General features: G+C 41.6%; 2 protein-coding genes across 8 annotated transcripts in view; one reads left to right on the forward strand and one right to left on the reverse strand.

Moving 5' to 3' along the window:
- The window catches only part of NUP153 (nucleoporin 153), a 46,576-nt gene extending 40,667 nt beyond the window's left edge, over nucleotides 1-5,909 (forward strand). For all 7 annotated transcript variants that reach the window (XM_071804583.1, XM_071804581.1, XM_071804584.1 and 4 more), the window contains 4 exons: nucleotides 519-881; nucleotides 2,616-2,888; nucleotides 4,189-4,333; nucleotides 4,801-5,909. In XM_071804583.1, the coding sequence (XP_071660684.1) occupies nucleotides 519-881; nucleotides 2,616-2,888; nucleotides 4,189-4,333; nucleotides 4,801-4,885 (866 nt within the window). In that variant the 3' untranslated portion in view covers nucleotides 4,886-5,909. The remainder of the gene's footprint in view (nucleotides 1-518; nucleotides 882-2,615; nucleotides 2,889-4,188; nucleotides 4,334-4,800) is intronic.
- Nucleotides 5,910-7,647: 1,738 nt separating this feature from the next.
- FAM8A1 (family with sequence similarity 8 member A1) lies at nucleotides 7,648-16,124 on the reverse strand. The gene is made up of 5 exons (XM_065832947.2): nucleotides 15,492-16,124; nucleotides 11,880-12,000; nucleotides 9,486-9,609; nucleotides 9,125-9,264; nucleotides 7,648-8,797 (listed from the first exon to the last, which is right to left on the reverse strand). The coding sequence occupies exons 1-5, from the start codon at nucleotides 16,069-16,071 to the stop codon at nucleotides 8,653-8,655; spliced, it is 1,110 nt and encodes a 369-aa protein (XP_065689019.1). The 5' UTR covers nucleotides 16,072-16,124; the 3' UTR covers nucleotides 7,648-8,652.
- Nucleotides 16,125-23,973: the final 7,849 nt, after the last annotated feature.

Below are 23,973 nucleotides of genomic sequence, written 5' to 3' on the forward strand. Positions count from 1 at the left end.
GGTCTTGCAGGTGCTTAAGTACAATGATCTCAGGCTTGGAAGAGTTAGGAGGATGGTAAGCTTTGCGTGAGTTAAAGCTGTATGCACAGGGCTGTATTATTGAACAACCTACAAATGCACCTCTATTGCTGTGTTTTTCAATACTGCTCTTGAGCAAAGCCATAAAACTTACAGGTGATTGATGTTGTTCTAAGAACATCTGAAACATTTTTGTTCAAAGTTCAGAAGTACCGGATAAGACTGGTTCAGGAAATGACAGCCAATGCTTAGTGCTTATAGGCACTGAGGCCTAGATAGACTGCAATGGTGTCCTCATTCTTCACAGTTCTTCCATTCCTTTAATTGTAGATGGCAGCAATCAGCACAGTAAATCTGAATCTTACATAAGTGACAGTAGCTGGCATAGCAGCAGAGGTGTCATTCAGGACTGCTCTTTGTACAGTGATTGAAACAGGAGTCTACTTGCTGTGCTTTGTTTGGCATTTCCGTTGTGGTTGATGTACTGCTCTTCCTTTCAGATCAAGGAGTAGCAAAGCCATCCTTCAGCTTCTTGAGCTCAAGTTCCTCCAGCACGGTCGTACCCACCACTTCAGCCAACAGCAGCAGTGTGTTTGGCAGCGCCATCTCTTCCTCAAATCCTCAGCCTGTTCCCGCTCCCTTCGTGTTTGGACAACCCAGCAACACTGTGAGCAGCTCTGTTTTTGGCAGTTCTGCAGACTCTGCAGCATCCCAGTCATTTGGCTTCTCTCAAGAAAGCAAACCAGCAACAACATCTTCCAGCACCGGCACAGGGTCATTTCTCTTTGGTTCGGGAGCCAGCAGTACCAATACAGCAAATTCAGGCTTTAACTTTGGAGCCACAACCACATCAAGTTCAACAGGTACATTTAAAATAGATGCTCTTCTCGTTTTTGCCATTACATAGTGGATCATACTGTTTCATGAGTATTTTACTTTGGAGAATGTGTAGGCCAAATGCATGGAAGTAGAGAAAAATATTGAGTATTTATATCCAACAATATAAATTTGGGCTCAGTTTTTCGTAGTCTGGGAAATACAGTTTAGCAATGAACGGGCAGCAGTGTTGTTTTATGCAAAGGACAACCCCTTCCTGGATTTCAGTTCAAATAGGAACTTTTCCTTATAAGAACGATAGTTCCTTTCCTCACTGGCAGTCCAGTGCCTACAGGTACAAGTCAATGAATTACAACTTTCTTGCCTTTTCTCTCCCATACCTAAAACTCTCAAGTGTTGTAAATAATGTCAAGATTTGCAAAATCCTTCCTTCACAAGTATATAGGAAGACAGTACCTTACATGCAATTGCTGCTGCTTTAGGATTGGTTTCTAATAAGCATTATGGTCAGTGTTTGTTAATTTTCTAGCAGTTTCAAGAAGGCAGAGATAAGAATCTAAAGTTTCCTCACATTTTATGTTTGCTACCCCACTGCATGAATTTAGCAGTACAACACAAGACTAAATCTGCCAAAGCATCTGTTTCCCCTGCTAGCCTCGCAGTATGTTGGAAATAAAATTGAACCTGTGAGGAAGAGACTTCATCTAGTTTGATGTGATCGCTTAGCCTTGTCATTCACAGAAATTAAATTTGCACAGCTTTTTGTGTATCAGAGAGAGAGAACAGTCCTGAATTACAACAACCAGCAGATCAGTTTAACCTTACAAATCAGTAATTTTCAGTGTCATTTTGTTAGTAGGCAACGCCATATTTCAAACATCTTCCCAAAGGATTTCTTTTTTTTTAATGCGGAAGTCTGGATTAACTTTTACCAGTTATCTGTTCTGTTCTTGGCAAGAAAAGCAGTCAGCCATTCCAAGTTATGGTGCAATAGAGGGTATTTTCTGTTGCATGAAGACTGCTTAAATTGCATTAATACTGGTGTTTAAGATGTACCCTTTTGCGCAGCACATCTGCTGTGTATGTCCAGAGTCACTGTTCAGTCACGTATTTTCGTTTCACTATTTCTGCTGGCTGTGCAGAACCGAAGCAGCTAAACAAACAAGCTGGTTGTTTGTTGATGTTACACAGAGAAATAACTCTGCTAAACAGAGTTTTTCAGTACAGGGAGATCACTGCAAGCGTGATTAGGCCTCCAGAAGTTGATAATGGTAAACACTTGGGCAGAGAGGGGTGCAGTTGCTGACAAGGAAGATTCGTGTCCTCCTAGTAAATCTGAAGCTGTATTTTGCATGTTTGAAAAATACAATTCGAATAAATATTCTGTGCATGATATAAACGGATTTTAGTAAATACAAATTAAAATGTGTTATTTGTGGAAATCTGTTTCTAGAACATGAATGTTAACATAGTAATATGAGTCTAGACAACTGATGTATCTGATATTTAATGCTGTCTGACTCTAATAAACTTGGTGTTTCTCGTGTTAATTACAAGAAAAGGTACAATTCCTGTTGTGGTTGATATAGTATTTGCTTTATATTATTATTTATTTATTATTATTATTTATTAGTTTGAAATTGAGAGTATTCAGCTAGCAGACTTGGGAAACGCAAGTTTTTAGAGCCATTGTTTCTGGATTCATCCTTGTGGGGGGGAAAAATCCTGCGTATCCTGACATTTCTCTTCTGTTCCCCAAGGGTCATCTTCTTCGTTTCTGTTTGGCTCTGGGCCTTCAGCACCGGCTGCCGGCCCGGCATTTGGCGCCAGTCAGGCACCAGCATTTGGCCAGAGCCAAGGGTCCAGCCAGCCGAGCGCTCCGAGTTTTGGATCACTGTCGACGCCATTGTTTTCAGCCAGCGCTCAGCCTGCTCCTCCTGCCTTCGGCTCAGTGACGAGCAGCACTCAGCCCTCATTGTTTGGACAGCAAGCGACCCAACAGCCGGGTTTTGGCTCCGGTGCCCCCAGCACTGGTGAGTGCCGACCAACTTCTTCCCTTTTGGTCTCACAGATTATATTTTTGTTTGACTTCTTCATGAAGTATATGGAGAAAGAAGACCTTCTGCCTTGCATACATATTTAAGAATTACCATCCACAAAAATAATGGCTACGGGGTTAAATTATTCATGTCTCACTCCTGACTGTAGAGGATGTGGCAGAGGTCTGCCAGCCTCACAGTAAGCCTCCTCCACAAGAGGCTTGGCACACACCAAGGTTGCAACCCTACCACTAAATCCTGGGGTTTGTTTTCTTGAGAGATCTAGAGATGAAGTGTTGAAACCCATGGAGTATTCACTGGTAAGACTGTACAAACTAGGATGGGAGAAGCACTGAAAAATGCTTATTTTTGGATTTGTTAGAGTAGTTCTTAGTTATCAGACTTCATTAACAGGCTTTAGCAATTTATTTGGATTGGGGGCTTTGCTGTGTAAGAATGTGGTCAGAATTCTACTTAAGCCTTAAACCCATAAATGCTTAAAAAAAGTTCTTTTTACTAATGAGTACTGGGGGAAGGGAGCAGGGAAGGATCCTTATTATTTAAGGATAAGAAAGACCTGTTCCAGACTAGTAATTATTAAAAAAGAAACACACTGCCAGAACGTATGTATTTGATACCATCACATCAAATACATGAAGGGAGAGGTGTTCTCTTGTCACCTTAGAAGTTTAAACTCCAGAAGTTTAGCCTCCATTAAAAGTACGTGATATTTTTGTACCAATCAGTACATTAGTTGGCACACCACGTTACTCAGTGTTGCACCAATCAGGCAGCAGTTTAAAGATAAAAATCTCCCTGGGTTGTCTGTGTTGCTTAACCGTTACTATGATGATAGGGTTTATTTTTTTTTTAAGGTGAGGTGCTGTGTTAGCACATTAAATGAAATCAAGTCCCCAGGTCGACTGAGTGAACACAAAAAAGTTTACCTAAATACAAATCTACATGATTCAATACTATAATTTAAGACTTTACTAATAAACTTCCATGTGCACAGGTATAAACTTAATGGTGGTACAGAAGTTAGCAAACAATTCGTTATCAGTGTGCCAGCAGTATTATACTAAGAATCCCTTTATGATTCTCTGCTGAAGTGAATTTTTCTATGTACTGTTGCTGTTGTAATCTGGCACTTGTGGTGCCAACTTTGTTGTCTTGAGTGACCTGTGAAAAAAATTCATTAAAGACAATGGGAAGAACATGAGGATTTTGCTGGAAAGGATGACATCAGATTTCAGCTTTCTTAATCCCTTTTGCTTCCACCCCATCTTCCCAGGTTCCGTATTCCAGTTTGGAAGTAACTTTCCAAATAACCCTGGAGTATTTACTTTTGGTGCAAATCTTCCTGCACCTGCAGCATCGGCACAGCCTTCTGGCTCTTCAGGATTTCCGTTCAGCCAGCCTCCAGGATTTACAGTGGGGTAAGAGACTGTATCAGAATTTCACTTGAGCTTTGGGTAGTATCAGTGGACGGTGTTCAGCCTCTGCTGCTGTTAAAATCATGAGATGTTCAGATGAACCTTGGAGTTTGACGCTAAATTCGGTGTCCTTCCGTGTAGTAACCTGACTGGCTAACTAAGCAGCGGTATCTGGAAAGGAGCCTAGTTGTCAGAAATACCACACATCAACAGATGTGAAATGGTCTTGTTCTCGAAAGATAAAATCCATATCTAGCCATTATGCTGCTGCTTCCCTTCTGAATAAGAGAGATTTAATTCTTTGGGTTTCTGGAACTCTCTTCCTCCTGTTCATCATATGCCATTTGTTGCCAGCTGGTAACTAGTGAGACAAGACTATGAAACGGTTGTTCTGGAGTATCTGCTCAGTGCTGCTACTGAATTTTCAGCTACACTGTCCTAAACTCTGAACTACTAATTTCTTTTGATAGGACTAATGGGAAAAATGTTTTCTCTGCCTCTGGATCTTCAGTTTCTGGTCGGAAGATAAAGACTGCAGTTAGACGTAGAAAATAACCGCCTGATTGGTAAAGCAACTTTCGAAGCAGCTGCTACCCTGCATTGTTCAGTTGTCGGGATCGTACCTCATGCTGGGTTAGCTCAAGTCAGATCTGCCTAAAGGAATATAAAACTCTGCTGCCCTTTCCTTCCCTGCCCTCTCCCCAGTTAGATTTTTTTTTTTTGGTAATGAATAAAGTTGGCAACAGGGCCGTTCTCAAGCAAAACTATTTTAGAACTCCAGCAAGTTCCTCCTCTCACTGACTCGGCATGGTCTGGCTGTAGCCGTGAGTAGAGCCTGCGCAGTGAATGGCTTGTACAATACCTCTTCATCGGCACCACTATGTGCGCTCGTCTGCGTTTACTGACGCCTCGAAATTGTAATTATATCAGCGAGGGATGCTGTATAGAGTAGAGAATGTTGATACCGAATGATTTCTATGCTGAGTTTGTGCTGGTGTATGTGTGAAGTGAGTGAGTTTGGGTGTATTGTGCACTAAAATTTTCTGATAGAGGAAGACTGATTTAAGGATGATCCATGCTAAGGACTTGTTAGATCTGTAGTTCTTCATTTAATAATTATACGCTATTTCTATATTTTCATTCTTACAGCCCTTTATCACCTGTCTCGCCTTTGTTATTTTATTATGAAACGTGTAAATACAATTTTGTTTCTCTGTACTTTTGGCATAACAAATCTGTGAAATTGAAATTTTAATTTTGTGTGTTACGGCCATTTTTGTTTAGTATCGTCTCAGATTTTATGTAAATCCCATTATTCAAAGTTGCCTAAATCCATTTAGAAAATCTTTAAAATTGGGAATTCTTAAAGTAAGTTTATTGGCTTTTCTGATCCATTTTTGTTTGGACCAAAAACCAGTATTGTACAAAGTATTAAGTATATATTTTTATATTTACTGAAATGGACTGTGGTGACTTTGGATAATAAGGAAAAGTTTAATATTAAAGCCATGTTTATTACAGTATAATTAACATGTTAAACCATGGGATAAATGCCATCAATAAAACCTACGAAATACGATTTGGCTTTTTAAATTCTCCGTGAAGGGTGCGACCATATAAGATGATCCACTGAACCTGAGCAATGTCACGTGCTTTCTCCAACCTCTGCTTTTTGCCAGTGACACTGATGCTGATTTTAGAGCATCTTAAATTAGTTAGAGGTTCCTTGTTAGGAAGGGGAGTTTTTCTGTAGACTTAAGCGTGGAGCCATCTCAGTGTGTCAAATGTTTGGCTGCAATGGCTGCAGCTTATTTTTATAGAGCTGTTTAAAAAAAGCAAAACAAAACACACCACCCTACAAACAAATGAGTGATTTGGGGATTTTTTCCAGTTCCGTTCCAGTTAGAGGAGCTTCTTAGAGAACAGACATCATTCTAGTAAAATGAGAAGAAATGCTTTTTGTTTGGCTGGAGACCGCATCTTAACTTTTGCTTAGCCACAGCATTCAGTTTATGTTTGAGATCTGTGCTTGCTACAGCTAGAACTGAAAAGATGTGCACAACTGCGTAAGCTTTGTCTTCAGAGGTGTTGCCAGGGTATTTTGCTCACGCTGCTGCTTGGCCTTTGTACACCTACACGTGCCAGGATTATGAGATACTTTTTTTCACCACAAATTAGACTTGACAGGAAGACAAAGGCCAACTTCTGGTTTTGTGATTGGAGCTCTACATGTGAAAACTTCCATTATTTCCATAAATAAAACACACTTAGCAACTAGACTTTCAAATGACACATGGAAACTCCTGTTCAGGCACATCCTGCCACTCTAGCTGTGGAAAGATTATGCACAATAATGATTTCCAGATGTCTAAATCTGAAAAGTGCCGCAAATTTCACTTTTTGTCCCCTTCGCTCTATCACCTGCCAAGTAACTCATCTTACAAAAAAAAAAAAGTGCATTTTTAATGCAATTTGCATAAAACTAAAACTTAGCATTTACAGCAGCATAATGTATACATATTTCCATGGACATCATCTCTGTCCCTGAATTATAATTTTTTTTTAACCTGCTGTATAAGGGGTAGTATTTTTCTACAAGGTAAGAAACACTTTCCCTTATCTGAAAGGGGAGCAAAGTTTCAGTCAAGGCTGTTGCTTTTCCCTTCTTCCCCCTATCTTGTATCCTAGTTTCTAGATCACTCCTAGAGTAACTAGAACAAAAATTTTTTAATTCATACTGAAATTGTAAATAGGGAAGACTCACCCTAGAAGTGACTTCAGTGAGTTCTGGCGGCTTTAGCTTCTGTCAGGCTGATTGCCCTGCCTGAACTTATACTTCAACGCTTAAGTCAACAGTGTAATTATTTGAAAGCGCACTTCAGCAAAGTTCTGTTGCAGCTAAGCAGCTTCACTCAAAAGGCTGCTTTATTCAGGCCTGCTTATCATCAGTTATTGCTTAGACATTTTTATTTCGGTGATGCATGTCAGTAACATGGTACATTTAAGATGCCAAAGAATAAATTATTAGTGTAAAACAACAGTAACCCTCAAAATGATGAGGTATTTTGATAGATATGCTTTCTGATTATCCAGACTTTTAAAAAAAATCAGCCAAACCCTTGTCCAAAACTGAAGGTAGGGTAAGAACTTCAGCCACTGACTGGCAAGTTACACCTAAGGGAGGAACAGAGGAAAACTGGGCTGTAGAAGAATTCTAAACTCTTACTCAAATTTTAATACAACATTCCCATTACTGCTTATATTCCTTTCTCAAGATAGTAACAACATGAGAATAAACATTATTTATCAAAGCTATGTAGTCATGCAAAATATTAAGCTTCTTTATTCAGTATTTAAGTTATTCTGAATATACAAACAATTAGCCAGAATTATAAAGTGAAAATAACCAGTATTTGTACTTTTGTAGATTTACACCCAAAACACAGTCTGTGTTTTCTGCATGCTCCTGAAACACATTCAGTTGTTTTGCTTGTTATCATATGCAAGGAACAAACAAGTGCTTTCACTCCAAAGAGATGCAAAAGTTACCTTTCATTAGCATGATCTGTACTGTTCACAGCTCCAAAATTATTTACACACACTAATTCACTAACACTGCAGTGTAACATACCCTTCCCAGAGAAAAAGCAGGTATTATTTCACCCCTTTTTTATTAGCTTTGATATGTGAAATAAGTGATAATGCTTGAGACAATCATGCAAAAACCTCTTCACATTAATGTTCTGATAAAATACTTAAAGAAGTGAAGGAATATGATCTGTGAAGCAGTAATAAGGGACATGATAAACACTGCTCAGCTCTTCTAAAACACATAGCAATTAACATGATTTGCCTTACTTTCTAATACTGCAGTTCTCCTCAGAGTTTATTGTATGACTCGGGCAACTGCCTGGAAAACAACTTGATTTTCTAGTTACCTGCCAACATCCAAAACTGTAAGAGCGACATTTCTTTTTAGGTGGAGTATTTCTAGGTATCTGCTTTCCACAGACTGATGAACGGAACAGCTCCTTTCTGCAGTTAATACAGTCACTTTCCTTCTCATCAGTTGGAGGTTAATACTTCCAGATTTAATATGTATTGTTTCTCCCAGACTTCTTTGGCATTCATGAAAACTCCAATACTTCGAAGGTAGCTGCTGGCATCATCCTGGAGCAGAACATTAGCTTCTGAATCAGTTCCCATTTCATTTGGGTAAAAGATTCTGATAGACACCTCAATTTCAGTTTTGGGGTAGTTCTTTGTTCACTGGGGGTGGGAGGGGATGTTAAAAACCAGTCTGGAAATCTCATCTTTTGGTATCATCTCACTGCATTTCTTCTTACCACAATAGTTCCTGCTACAATATCATAGGCTGTTCTGTTATGCTGGAAAAACAGCAGTGTAATGAATGCAGGAAAAAATGAAGCAATAGAAAAATTCTTGATCAAAGCTCGTATTGTGGACCTGAAAAGAGAGTAAAACATTCAGTGCCTTATTTTCACCTTTCTGCTTATATCAGTAGGTAGTTGTACTTTCAAGTTTAGTGCCTCAGTTTTGCACAGCACAAAAATCGATCTCCAGAGTTCACAGATGATTCTACCGCCTAACCTGAAAAATATTCACAGGACTGAATAACTGCTGGTTTTTTCGTAGATCAGAGAATCTAACAATAGCTCTTGCAATCCAATTATTGCAAAGGCCAATAACAAAGAAATTGTGTATTTCCTTCCAAACCACATGCTTTCCACACTACTAACCTGCAAGCAATGTGACTGATCTAAGAGAACTTACGTTGTCATACTGACATTAGAGGATGGAATGACTAACACACGGCTGGGTGCAATTAGTACAGATGTATCACATGTCACAACTCGCAGCCCAAGCAAGAACTTCCCTGGGGTTGCTCCACCTGCTCCCCAAATACAGATTATCTGTAAAAGAAAAGTTATTTCAATTTCACACATCACCATGTTTTCGACTGGTCTAGCAAACCTGGTTTTCCTCAAAACTATGTGAATGTCATAAGCTTCAACATAATCCAAAATACTATATAAACAGGATTTACTTTATAGGCCAATGGTGATAGATTTTTAAAAACATTTATTCAACAACTGACAAGTATCAACAGATGTTAATGTTTATGAGTAGGTACCTCATAGAAGCAGACTAATAACCTGTAGATGAGAGCTACTATCATCATTTTCTGCAAATCTTCCATGGACGTATCTTCATCTATTTCTTCTATGATGTAATGCATGGCAAATTTAGAGATGTCCCTGTACAAAATAAGATTGAACTTTAAAACCATCTTTCTCCCAATACCAATGTAACCCCTTTAATACTAGAATTCACTCCTTCAGTTCTGCTATTAGTAAAAGAACAAAAGCTTCTTGATTACTCTGACACTAAATAAGCCATTAAAATTTAGAACACTGGATTTCCTTCTGAGTTGCTGCCTAGTTTGTTTTGTCTTTTTCATCAAGAAACAAAACATTCTTTATTACCCCTTTTGCACAATGGTGTCCCTGGGCAATGAGCTGCAGAAGCATTCTGAAAATTCTCACACTTCTTGAAAGATCATCAAGAGATTCTGCATGTGATCACCTAACTGTATAAATGGAAGGCATCCAAGTCTCTTCCTTACAGGAACTCTCAAGGAGAAGGTGGCACTCCTCTCCATAAAAGCAAGGGAGAAGTTGTAAGTCTCGCAACTCAGCCTCCCTTTGCATGACCAGGGCTCCTTATTCTCGATACTCTTAACTGCTCACCACACTCTTCTAGAGGCAGATGTCCTGGCGTGCAGGAAGAAATTTTTAACTTAAAACTTAACTTAAAACAACTGAAACCTTCAGCTGTTTGGCTTAATAAAGTTAGCAAAGCATCAGTTTGGGGTCAAATGAGTATTTCCACAGGATAAACTACAGATTTAACATTCTCATCTGATAGCTGGAATGGGCATACCTGTAACATGAATTTAGGCAGTGACCTTTCACTCACCTCATAAGCAATAATTACTACTCACAGAAATGTGCAGTCTAACTTCAAAACAGTCCATCTATATTTGTACTACTTGCCCTTCTCTTTATTCAGACTTTAAGATCAAAAAATATTAGGAATTAAGGAAAAAAAAAAAAAAGTGTAGCACAACCTGTATTTCTCTTCAATACAGCCTTGGCCTGAAGTCTCTATCTGGAGCCTGTGAGGATGTTTGTTTTTCAGGACAACTCCTGATCCCAGCCCCAAGGACAACACACCTCACGAGCAAAAAAAACCCAGAATGTTTCTCTGAAGCAACTTGTAAGCAACTTATTGGCTCTTACAAAAGCAGTAATATTGAATATACTGTAAATGAATTGAAAAAGAATTCCCTTTCAATCACCTTCACTGCTTTAGAGAAGCAGTATACACATAGTTCTTCCCCACTGTTCCAGTACTTCATTTTTATTCTTCTCAGCCTACTAAAACCAAGATGGGAATACAAACTGTCAGGCGACAGTTGGAGGCTTTGGTGACTAAACAGAACTGAGAGTTTGGCATTTCAATTGAATGCTTATCTGAACAAAAAACACTGATCATTTACATCGACATATTTATTGTTTTGGATTTTACCCTCTTCCACACACCTTCCAAGCAGCAGTTTAAGGTGTCTGAAAGATGTTATCTGTACAGTATCAGTTTACAGTCAGTCAACATTTGGAAGGTTCTTTGGCAGAAAACTTCGATTCTGAAATGTGTTTGTACAGTAACAGAATTACTGACTGTACCAAGTTCTTATCTGCTAATCAGAACAACGTATTTGATTATACCAACCCAAAGCAGAAAAGCTACATGAACTACAGACTAAAATATATGCAGTTACAGAAGCAGATAAAAAAACAGTCTTTGAGGTAAACTATCACATCTGAGTATAAAATGTGAAATGAAGAATCCTTCAATCTAGTGTAGAGCTGATAAACATGATGCTTAATTGTACTTTGTAAGAAACCTAACTTATGCCCAGTAAAGGCTGCAGCATGGTAGCACTCCTAGCAATCTGGCTGTATTTTAAAAGTACATACATATCTGACATGCAGAATCTGAAGTAATTTTTTGTTGTTTGTGTTGCTTTGGTCACAAATCAAAAACACAGCACCACAGGAAATGCTATGAAGAAAATCAACTCCACCCCAGCCAGACCTAGTACATTTTTAAAGGCTGTTTAAAAAACAATCAATCAATGCTTTTTCTTTGAATTTTTTAGAGGACTTTAAAAAAATCTTGCAATTGCCTCCCAAAAATAAAGACTGCAAGTCTAATTTGTCCTTAGTAGGGAGTTTGTGAGCCTACGAAGACATCTGTACAAATTTGTTGTTTCTATCACCTAACCCCAAAATCAGAAAGCATTTAAAATGAGGTTAACCCAGGGGTGCTTTTTCCTCCACTTTTGACAGCTACTAAGTGCCACCATATGTGTAAGCATACCATACATATATGCACATCATGACACTTCAAAGAGCATGAAGAGCTTAAATCTGTACATAATAAAGCTTTAAACTGTTCAACTTACTTTATTCCACTGAGGTGCATAATACTTAAAACAATGGTTGCCTTTATAAAGAAGAGAATAAAAAAATCCACCATCTCTGCTATGAACCTGTGTGCCAGCGAAGGGATAATGAACTCCCGACCTGCAACAGAAGAGTTAACATTACTCAGATTTTACTGCGCTTACACAAAGTTAACACTATCACCTAAAGAACATTTCACATTAACCTCACTGCAAGAACGTTATCAAGATCTTGATCTCAGCTCACATCATCTTCGAGAAAACTTCTAAAAGTGTATGAATAGAAAATGATCTGAATTATTTACATTTACAACCTTCATCAATTAAATGAAACTCTTTCAGAACTCTGAGTCTCCTCGCAATCAGGATCACAGACAAAATCCCACCCCGCTAAAGAACCAAAGTACACTGCAAATGCATCAATGTTTATGTTCTTTCATTTAGAACAGCTTTCACAGAGACAGATTTCAGTAAATCTGAGAGTTCAGAGAAAGGAAAATTAGATCTTACATCTAGCACAACTTTCTCTTGCTTAGCAGAAAGGCTTCTGTATGCACCAAGTACCAGCTCTCTAAAAGTAACACACAGCCTATTTTGCCTCAAATCAAACTCAAACAGGAATGAATGAAAATACTAGTCATACCTGGCATAAATATTCCTATAGACATTTTATTATAATAAAGCGCAGCATGCTGCCCTACCACAAACCAGAAAAATCTAACACATTTCTCCTATTTAATTGGCCAAGTGCAAATGGGAGCAAAATAAGCAGTCACAGTTACAAGCTAACGCTAACTCAGACTGATTAAAGCAATGAAAATACTAAAGAGTATCTTAGAAGGTTTCCAAGGAATAGTCTTGCAAAATAATTTTCATCTGAACCCATCTACTCCTCTGTATTTCCCAAATACGACTACTCATATCAAACTAGCAAAGACTCACATGAAAATTTCATTAAGAAATAGCGAAGTGCTACTAAATGTAACTTGTAGAGTAGTGACCGTGTTTGTTAGTGTTCCTCAGAACATGAACCCCTATGCACAGGGAAAGGGGAAAAGGAAAGAAAAGAAAATAGTTCCTCTCTCTAATCTCAAAAAAATCATCAAATTTCACTCAGAATAAGCCTCCAGAGTTCAACTGCTGAGACCGATAATGCCAGCCGCTAGCCTCACAAGTTACGCAAGTGAAGCTGAAAGCCCACAGCACTTGGGTGCTTTTTAAATGGGTTAAGTATAATCGAGCAATGATTAGGCAAGAGCAAGTTCTTATTTAACATACTTCAGTTTATAGATCTTTCTTTCATACCTGTTTCACTGATAACTCTGCATTGATACCATAGAGTAGCGTCACTGTTATGTAAATAATACCAAACTGGATTAAATTCTCATTGTCAAAGTATTTCCAAGTTGGCAACTAAATTCTAATTAAAGACTCTTCAACTAAGGCAGAAGGGAACACAGCCAGTTTCCCCAGTCCTGACTTGAGCATACAGCACCAGATGAAACCATTAATTTGCTCTGTTAAAAGGAACACATTCACTGAAGTTAGTGGCCCAGTTTCATTTGAATATATTAGACTCAACAACTGAATAAGGAAGAAGCTACCTGGGGAAGAAAATAAGTATTAAAACTACATTAAACTCCGTTACATCAACAACCCTTGGTAAGCCTCAGACTGGCAGATTTCCATTGCAGTGATCTGAGATGTTCCTTGTATCAGAAACCCATTATTTTGCCACGAGCTACTATGTGTATAGCAGGGACAGCCAAATGCAACATGCATCCATCTCAGCTCAAAGACTAGGCATTAATCTAGCAATAAAGATGGGTTCGCACCAGGCAGAGCAGGTGAGGCTTGAGCACACATTCTGTTCCACTGTTTCCAGCAGAAGAGCAGTAATCCCCTCCAGTAAGGCAAGGAGGATGTTCTTAAATCACGATGATCTTCCACAAAAAGCCTGCTACTGCCCAGAGTGCTGTTAATTCTGGTGCTTTGACACCCACCTGCAGGCAGATTGAACTGGAAGAGGCAGTTACCCATTCCACTTTTTGACATCCCAGTTTAAAATCTGTCACATTAACACAAGCTGTCACTTATTTCAGTTTAAGTAAACACACTGGCCATGAACTGCAGTGACGCAGGAACAGACACATGACCCGCCCTATCAAGGCTGCTGCGTGGGCAATAATCTGCAGCAGAAAAGGAGCCATAATTGCTTTAGCTACTCCACATACATCCATGTGCAACCTGGAGCCAAAGCACCAGTAGGACAGTCTCTGTTTGTAATTGTATCATATATCACACCGAGTTCCCTTAAGAAGGCCTGGCGTTGCAGCAGTATTTAACATTCAGCAGAACTATGTTCAGCAGCACGAAATGCTATTCCTGCCCCAAATTACCTTTAACACAGGGCATTAGTTCCTGAAGAACTAGGTTTAAAAAAGGTAATATTCTAAGAATTTCAGTCTAGCCTTTGTACATATCCCCTTTTTCAATGACTGGCAATATCTATTTAAAACCAATCTGTAACCCAGAATCAGGGCACAATTAAAGAAAATACTGCTTTGTGTTACAACCTTATTTAAACAGCATGTGCTCAAAAACACAAGAAAGAAGTGAGTTCAGAAGCTAGATTCCCTTCTAAAGAAAGAAAAAGCAACTAAAAACATCCTCACCTCACACCCAGCCACTGAGCTTATAAATAACATCACAGATCAGTAACGCTGTACTCTGCCCTCCAGAAAGAAAGAAGATCTGGCTTTTCTCCGAAGTGCATCAGTGTTTTGCTCAACAGTTTTCTACCATTATCCAAGGTCCTACCTTCAGGGAATCTCAACTAGGTGCCCCTCAACCTGTCAAGAAACGTTTGTGCTCCAGGTTCTCTCTATGATGTGATCAGAGCAAGTCTGTCTTATCTCCAAACAAACATAAACAGAAGCACTGCTATGTACACTATTCAATATTTGTAGCCCTATCAGACTTCTGTTTATTTCAGGTCCTGCCACCAGCTTGTTGAATGTAAGCATGTTTTTACTTCTCTACTTCTGTTTCATAAAATAATTTTATTTGAGCACAAAGAGTCCACTAAAACTGACAAAATGAGTTTATATTTCACCACTGAAACAGGCTACTTATAAAGCTAGATGTATTACAAGCCTGTCACCAGAACAGTAAGCCTCACAGGAACAAAAAAAATAAACTTCATATCTACGAAAACACGCCACAAACACTAAACTTGTAAGAAGCACGTACATGTCAATCCTCTCAAACCCGCTTACGGATCAGAGTTCTGGTTTTACAGACTGGTGTTTGGGCTGTCAGCTTTCACAACGCACGGCTACACGCCCGGCTCTGCAGCCCACAAAGGCGCAGCGACCCCCAACGTCGCAACCCCCTCTCCCAAACTTCCTTCTCCCGATAGCGTTGCCTAGAACGGAGCTGGAGGGGCCCGTGGAGGCCGAAGGGGGCATCCGGCGGGGGCGACGCCCCCGCTCCCCGCGCACCCCGCGCGGCCGCCACTCGCCTCCCCACGGGTGACAAGGGCCAGGCCGGCCGCCCCCTTCCGTCCCCACGCGAAGCGACCGAGACCAGTCCCCGCCCGCCCCCACTCACCTGCCGGCCGCCCCGTCTCCCTGGGGGCGCCGCTGCCGCTGGTCCCGGTGGGGCTGCCGGAGGCCGCCCTCGGCACGGGGGCCAACCTGCCCGCCGCTGCCGGCCAAGCCGGGGTGGGGACGGCTGCGGCGGCGTGGGGCCCCGGCCCGGCGGTGGCTGTGTGCGCCGGCGCCGGAGCGAAGAAGTAAAAGGGGTTGTAGTAGGCGGCAGCGGCGGCCGCCCCCGGCGGTGGGGAGACCGGTGGCGGCGGCGCGGGGACGCGAGGGGGGACGGCGGCGCAGGGCGGCGCGGCGGAGGCGGCGGCGAGGAGGGCGGGCAGGCAGCCCTGCCAGCTGAGGTACCCGCAGTACGAGTCCCAGAGCCATTGGTGTACACGCCGCGCGTACTCCGCCGCGCTCAGCGGTTTCGCCCCGCCGCCCTCGCCCCCAGTGGCTGCCAGAGGGGAGCACGGCGCTGACGATGCAGCAGGGGCGGCGGCCTCCCCTTCGGCGACACTGTCACTTCTCTCGCTGTCGCCCTCCGCCATCGCTGCCGCCTCAGCATCAGCCCGGCCCGCGCCGGGCTCCGCCGTCTCCTCCATCCCCTCTGACACTGATCGTCCGCGCGCAGCGCGCAGGCGCTGGGGTGGCGCCTCGCCTCTCCCACTTACCGCGGAGGAGCGGGGGGGAAGCAGAGGAAGTGGACAAACACGAGGCGGAGTCCTTAGGCACCTAGTCTGACAAGGAGCGTACCATCCTCCAGCAACCCCCTTTCTGCCGTTGCGCCAGAAAGGAACGAGGCTACCTCCCCTCACTCCTCCCCCCCCGTGAGATGGTATCCCCTGGCGCTGAGGCAGGGCCGAGGTGTACCCGGGGCGGTTCCAAGCGCTCCCGAGGTAAAAACCCCCAGGGTGGAAAAGTGCAATGGTTCCGGGCGCTGTATAGCCCGCACTCTGGAGAGGTCCCTCAGCAGCCGCGTACGCGTAGAAGGCACGTACTTTTTCTTTAGCATAAAACACCAAGGATTCCCGCCCCCGGTCCCCCCCCGCGGCGGCGTGGCGCAGCCTGGAGGCCGCGCGAGGAGCTGCCGTTCCCTGAGCGGCGGCGCTGGCTCAGGCCTGTTTCACCAACTGCCGCGGGGAGACAGTCGCCCTTCTCCTCAGCCAAAGACCCAGCCCTGGCTGCGTAGCCGGATGGCGGCTGTGGGGACTGCCCCAGGGCGGTTAGGCCAGCGGGTTGTGCGGGCAGGGAGCCTACCATCTTCTGTATGAGCCGTTCCCAAACCGCTCCTCTCCGAACGTCCCCTTAGCAGGGCAGGGCATGGCAGGCAGGCCAGAGCATGAACTTTCTGCCTCTCACATTCTCTACCTCTTCAGCTGACTGCTGAGTTTGGCCTAGACCGCAGATTTATTACTTCTCCTAGGCTGCGGTAGGTGAGCTCCTAACCGCGAGTTGGGGATGAGGTGCGGCCTTGGCTCTGGGCCGGTGCAGCTGGGCAGAGCTGGCTGGCCTACTTGGTGCCACCTGTCATCACAGCTGCTCCTGACCTCTAGCAACTCCCTGAACACTTTGGTAGTAGGAAGTGGGTTGAAACTCGGGAGAGAAAAGCTGTTAAACTGCCACTTGTGTACCTCTACATTTTGTTTTTGTGGTATAAACGTTGCTTTCCATTTCCCCTTTTTTATCTTTCCCCTATCACATTCATGTTCTTCTGTGCAAAACAGCTGGATCTCTACAGCAAGTTTCAATGCAGTTCTCAAAATTGCTTGTTAATATTTAAGGTTCCTGTGTACTATTAAGCTTCTCAAACAGACCACAAGTTCCATATAACACAGAAGTTAATATAACTCCATACTGAATTAACTAGTAATATATACTATGAACACTGAATATTTCCCATTTTAACACAGCAAATAGCATAGCTGAAAATAAAAGAGTTTCTCCCTCTGTTAGACTAAAACAAATACATTATTTTTCCCATGTAACCCTAACTCATTTAAAAACTGACATAATTTCTGCAGTATGAGTCCCTTATATAGGTAAGCTGAAGTGAATTGATGAAAGTGCTTAGCAAATAACCCATTCTGCCTTAATTAAATGCAGTTGTGCTAGGTGCTGGCACTCATGAGGATATGGTCCTAATTACACTGGCATCTGTTTTGTAACATAGACCTGGGTGAAATCAATATGGATAAATCATTTGGGAAACAGCAAGTTTTAGCATGATGAGGAAAGTCAATGAAGAATGAAAGGAAGATAGACAAAAACATGATCTTAAACCAGCTATTAACTTCTAATAGAAAAACTAGCTTGGGAAGCTGATAGTAATATAACAGAGCTTCTTCCTTCATAATATTCACTACTTCTTTCATCAGTTACAGTCTTTTTTTTTTTAATTGGTTTTTACCACAAACCCTTCAGGGCCATACAGTGTCAGGCTTTTTGTGTGTGTGTGGCCACAGGTTTTGCAAGCCAGATCAGATCCTAAGGTACAATTACAATATCTCACGGGCTTCATATAATGCTGACAGTCACATGTAAATTTTAGAGTCACCAGCAACATTACACAGGCATACCAAGTTAGAACCCAATATGTGATTAGGGTGGATACTCAAGGTGAAATGGAATGGCTGATGGCAGAGAGAAGGGGAGTAACAGGTAACAGTGACAATGTAATATTTCCTCATTCCCAAATGTTTCATTTATTAGTTTTTCATTAGTCTGCCTTAAAAATGACTCAAAAAAGATCTACAAATTCTGCAGGCATCCAGATTATTCTATTCTGGGGTGCATATAATAGAGATGTTATAACAACAGGGCTTGCTAGTGGTGGGGAACTCACAGCTGAGGCTTTTGATGACAAAGGGTCTTGTTTCACTGCTGTATCAGATTGCCACACGTGTTATGGGAGTACTTCTAGTCTTCTGCAGCACTGATTTCTTCTTCCTTTAGTTTGCTTTCTCTTGTTAGCAGAGTCAAAAAGTTCCGATAACCTTGGGTAGTTCATTGTACCAGTTGATCAAAGTAAGTGGCTGAATGTCTTCACAGCTAAAAACCCTCTTTAGAAATGAGATTTAGACAAGAGGAGTTGTTTTGAACTGGATCAAAAGCAGGAGGTAAAAACCTAAAAACTGATATTGCAGTAGTTAAGGTTTAAGGTGAATCTGGAATCCCATGTTAAGTAATGCTGAAAAGCCTTGTCTGTCTCTCTTGAGTGGGGAATATTTTATAATCAATGGAAAGTAATAGAGCACTGGTCTGCTGTAAATCTAGCTGTTCAGAGCTACAGAGGTGTATTTCCCCCCATTTTTACATGCATTCTAGCATCTTGTTTTCAAGGGAGGGTTTTAAAACTTTTAAAAACTCAATAAATTGCTGAAGCATTCATCTGGATGTATGAAGCTGAAGTTCAATTCCTTCCTTTGCTTGGAGGAGGCAGATCACATCTCCTGCATCATGTTGAAGTGTTCTAATAATAGGAGCTCTTTTAAAAGACTTGGATGAGAGTTGTTGGACATTAATCAACACCAACTTCTTGTCATTCAGAAGTGGTTAATTATTATTGTGCACAGCAACCTACATATATTCATGCTATTTAGACATTTGTACCAAGTATGTATGTTCATGTACAGAGTGAAATTAAATGGAATTGTTGGTTAAAGAGATTCTTCATTACTCAAACATACACACTGAGTCACCAAAGAGTGAGAACATTACTGCTTGTTGCGGCAAGGAGGCAGGTACAGAATATAAAACTTGAGCCAAAAAAAAAAAAAGAATTATGAATTTATATAAGTATCATGTAAAACATTATATGTTTCAGTGTAGAAAAATGGCACGACTGTCTCTCAAATAAATGTAGCCTTTCGCTCTGAAACTGATTTGTCTCATCCGAAGATTTCGAAGGAGAGGTTAAAAGCTATCATAGTTCAGTGAGAGACGAGTGAATAACAGATGCTAATAGATGCAACTTCAAGTGTAATACAGACAGAAAACAGAATCCCAATGGTCACAGTTGATAAAAAGGCCAGAGCAAATCAGCTGGAGGAAAAAAGGAACTTTTCCACTTTTATCTTAGGGTACATATATTTTTAGTGTGGTTGCCTGTTTACTAGTACTGTCTGGTTTGGGAGCTGTGTGTAAATACCTTTATTTGCCTTTGACTTTGATCTGGTTTGAATGGTCACCAAAAAACAGCTCTACTCAGCAGCGTGGCACTCAGAAGCCCTACCAGTTACCTAATTCCCTGACGCATTTTTTAATGTTCCCAGAGAGGAAATATGAGTGTGCCTTCATTGAAGCAGCACTGGAACTAGGGATTTGGAGAAGAGTGTTCGGTGGTCAGTGGTGATCAGGTAGGGTCCTTGGAATGCTGCAAGACTTAGGGAAGCAGGGTTAAGCCTAGGAGATGACCACTGGGTTTTGAGTGGAGTAGTAGGGAACGTTCTGTGTTCTTCTACAAAAATTTGGCACCTGAAAAGATTTTTCAGGATTATTTCAACTATAAAGAGGGGGCACATTCTTGTTTTCTAGTAGCCAGAATATTTTTTGGGCAGTGTTATTGATGATTTTTATCTAATGACAGTTTCATACGTCAGGAGCCTGTTTATAAGAACCTTCTGAGAGGAGTAGCTACTTCTGGGCAATATTTTCACAGCAATGGGCCCAAATTGCCTCCAGCAGGGGAACTGAACCTGTCTTGTATGTTCGTGATAACTGCTCTGCTTGCTAGCATATCATGTAATAGAGTGAACATTACCTCCATTTAACTGAAGGGTTTAAAATGGACAAATGTTTGATCTCTGGAAAAGAAACATGAGGCAGAGGTTTATGAGCATGCATGTTGTACAGTAACATGGAAGGAACTCATGCCGATTCAGCTACACTGAGAACTCAGGAGTAAGAACAAGAATGGTTTGTCTGGATAATAACTATGGCACTGGGAAGCCTTAGCAAGTGCCTAGTTCCCTAGGACATTGAAAAGATGCCTGGTTTTCAAACGCAGACTTGAAATTACTTACTCCTTTATCTTCAATAGCTCTGTTAAATATTATTTTTTAAGTTAAATCAGGTATTTTTCTAAAATATGCTTTTAATGGATATACGCTTAGTGGTGTTCAGAAAACCAAAAGATCAAATTAATCACTGGTAACAAGTATTGTATTTTATTCTTCCTCATTCATCCCAATCAAACCTTCTCCTTTTACTAAAATGATAATTTCAAAATCAGAGTAATCTTTAAATGTTTTTACGGTGACTTTTAGACAGTAGAGTTTCCCAGTTCTTTGGCAAACAGTATACACATCCTTGTGAACACTGTGGTCCCACATTTTTGCATTAACAGAGCTGGCAGAGGCCTGGGCCTCAGCTGGTTCCTGCCATCTGGTGGATACATGGACTCACTACCTCAATATTTCTGATTTCCACTAACCCTTAGTAACCAGTATTTTAAATAACTAAGCAAGTATCACAAAATCACAGAAGGGCTGAGGTTGGCAGAGTCCTCTGGAGGTCACCTGGTCCAACCCACCTGCTCAAGCAGGACTGTCCAGATGGCTTTTGAATGTTTCCAAGGAGGGAGAGTCCACAACCTCTCTGGGCAACCTGTGCCAGTGCAACCTCCTGTGTTCCAGTTTATGCCTGTTGCCTCTGGTGCTGTCTCTGGGCAGCACTGAAAAGAGCCTGGCTCTGTCTGTTTTGCACCCTGCATTCAGATACTTAGAGACACTAACAGATCTCTCCTGAACCTTCTCCAGGCTGAACAGTCCCAGTTCTCTCAGCTGTCCCTCATAAGGGAGGTGCTCCAGTCTCTTAATCATCTTCATGTCCCTTCTCTGGTCTCTCTCCAGTATGTCCATGTCTCTCTTGTACTTGGCAGCCCAGAACTAGACCCAGTGCGTACACATACACAGGCACATCGCAAGAAGAGCCAGAGGCCACGAATGCATTTGTAAAGAGCAAGTTTTATTTTAGTTACCTCTCTACTGGGGGATCTCCGAAGCCGCACCTAAGCTCCCAGGCAGAGGTGACACAAGCGGGTACGCAGGCACTGGTCAGTTCAGCCCTGCTGGAAGATCACTGGGCCTGCTGAGCTCGCCTGTATTTCAAGGCTTCAGGCAGGCACAGCCTCCCACTCTTTCTCACAACGAAGCAGGAATCTCAGACATAGTGATAAGGTGCCTAGAGTTTCTCACAGGCCTGTGTTATCTAACACAGAGGTTCTACTCATCAAGCACACAAGGTCAGTAAAACAATTAGTGTGATGTGCTTTTTCTACAGGCAGATGCAAGTCACTTGAGCGTATTTACATTTAACTAACCTCCTCGCCAAATCTTCCGTTATATCCCCATACACCCAGCATGGTTGCCTTACCAGTGCTGAGCAGAAGGGATGGACCCTCTCCCTTGACCTGCTGGCAATGCTCCTTATGCAGCCCAGGATACTATCAGCCTTCTTTGCTGGCACATGTTCAAGTTGGTGTCTAACAGGACTCCCAGGTCCTTTTCTGCCAAGCTGCTCTCCAGTTGGGCAGCCTCCAACATAAATTGGTGTGCAGGGTGGTTATTAACCAGATGCAGGACTTTGCAGTTGCCTTTGTTGAACTTTGTGAGGTACTTGTACAGAGTACCTCATGAGTACTTTTACAGAGGTTCTTTTTGAGAAAGTATGAGATCTGTTGAAACTTTTAATAGGAAAAAAAGCCTTTTACATTTGGACGCAGTAAAAACTCCTCTTTTACATGTGTTTTACTGGCTGATGGACAGCATCTATACTGCTGAATACTTGACCCATGCAGGTTTATAAAAAAATGAACTGGCTAGTTGTGCCATACACTTTTGTTCTGTATCAGTATATGCACCAAATGCACTGCTTTCTGTTTTGACCGTTGTGCTGATTTAGATAACCACAATATTAGTGCAGGGTAGAGCTGAAATCAAGGGTCATATCTAGTGTGACAACGTTCTGTAAAAAGAAACAATCAATAGGACTTTAGGGATGCTCAGCATTTAGCAGTTCGTTCCTTGCTGGAGTCAGACATTAAATACAGATCAAACTTGCTGCTGAAGACTTGGTGGGACACAACTGATCGTGGGTGGGATGGCTCATGAAATTGTCATTCTGAAGCTTGTTGACTAATTCTATCTCAAGATATACTTGACTTTTCAGAAAATGAGTTTTTAACCTTTAATTGTACAGAAATCCATGTAGGGTAAAATCAGAACCTTGCATTTATTTGGCTTATTTAGGACTCCTTTATATTTTTGAAGTTAAGAACAGGTTGCAGGAAACAGTCCAACCTACCTGAAATGTATGACAAGTATTTTTATGAGGACCAGAACTGGCAAAAACTGGTTATAGATTTTTTTTGTCATGTGGGTGACTGAGAGTACTGGATAAAAGCTGTTTGCATATTTTAAAAGTCTCTCACCTGTTCTGTTTTCTTGTGTCCAAGAATACACAGGCTCATTAGCCTTTTCTCCAGATGAAGCAATTATACCTTGGGTCTGTCCATGCAAGGCCTTCTTCCTTGTCTTTAAACCTCTGCCCTCTGACAAAATTCTCAGGTGTGTTCAGACTCTCAGGAACACACTGTTACTGCATAAGACTTCTTCTTGTTAAGAAGCCAGTCAAAAAAATGTACTTGGGTCTAACATGCTGCAGGAACATGAGTGTTAGGGAGAAGGTATAGCCACAACAGAATTAGCTTGCAAACATCTAAAAGAAGAATCAGTCCGCCCTTCAGACAGTTTGTTTTTGAGGGGGGAGTTAAATCCCTAGGAGGAACTAAAATAATTTGTCTGTGTAGGGATTCAGAGCTGTCCTGCTGCTTTCTGTTTAACATCAAGCATTCGATACTTGTTTTGTATTGTACCTGCAAAGGATTAAGTGGTTGCGGTTGTTGCTGCACAATGACTTGACCCCTTTTTGATGCTGGATGAAAACAAGAGTCTGTATTTCAATTCAGAATGCTCCAGAATGAGATTGTTTTCTGGAGCAAATTATGATTATGATGTAAGTATTAAACAATCCTTCAACAGTGCTTTTATCATGACTGGTATGTGATGCCCATTTTTCATATATGAAGCACACCCAAGTGAAATATGGAGTAGACCGCTTGTGGAGTTTGTTAACACAGGAGGGACACATCCAAAGCCTTATAAGGAAACAATGGGAAAAGCTAAAAATAGAAGGCAAACCTTATAAACTTTTAGCAGGTCATAATCATCTCCTTAGGAATAATCTCTGGAAGACACAGGTGTACCTAGAAGTGAGAATCATGAAAAGCTCAATTCTCTGTCTGGCAACTATGTATGAAACTTCAGGTTTATCTGCTAGTGTGCAGAATACCCGCCATTCACTGTCAGGTGGATTATGGTGGCAAAAGTGATAATGTTTAATGAAATGGAGGAGGAGCAGCTACTTTTTCTCAAACTCTTGAAACAGCATTTAAGAAGGAGGAAGCATACAGGACAAACACTGCAATGGAGCAAGCCCTGAACAAC

The sequence above is a fragment of the Patagioenas fasciata genome, chromosome 2 (assembly GCF_037038585.1).
Source record: "Patagioenas fasciata isolate bPatFas1 chromosome 2, bPatFas1.hap1, whole genome shotgun sequence".
NCBI classification, from domain to species: domain Eukaryota; kingdom Metazoa; phylum Chordata; class Aves; order Columbiformes; family Columbidae; genus Patagioenas; species Patagioenas fasciata.

Bases quoted from the DNA above. Each gene is read 5' to 3' on its own strand.
- FAM8A1 (XM_065832947.2), bottom strand. From the start codon at position 16,071: ATGGAGGAGACGGCGGAGCCCGGCGCGGGCCGGGCTGATGCTGAGGCG. The intron at 12,001-15,491 runs GTGAGTGGGGGC...CTTCTGTTGCAG, and splicing joins GGAGACGGGGCGGCCGGCAG to GTCGGGAGTTCATTATCCCT. The intron at 9,265-9,485 runs GTACCTACTCAT...TTTCTTTTACAG, and splicing joins TATTAGTCTGCTTCTATGAG to ATAATCTGTATTTGGGGAGC.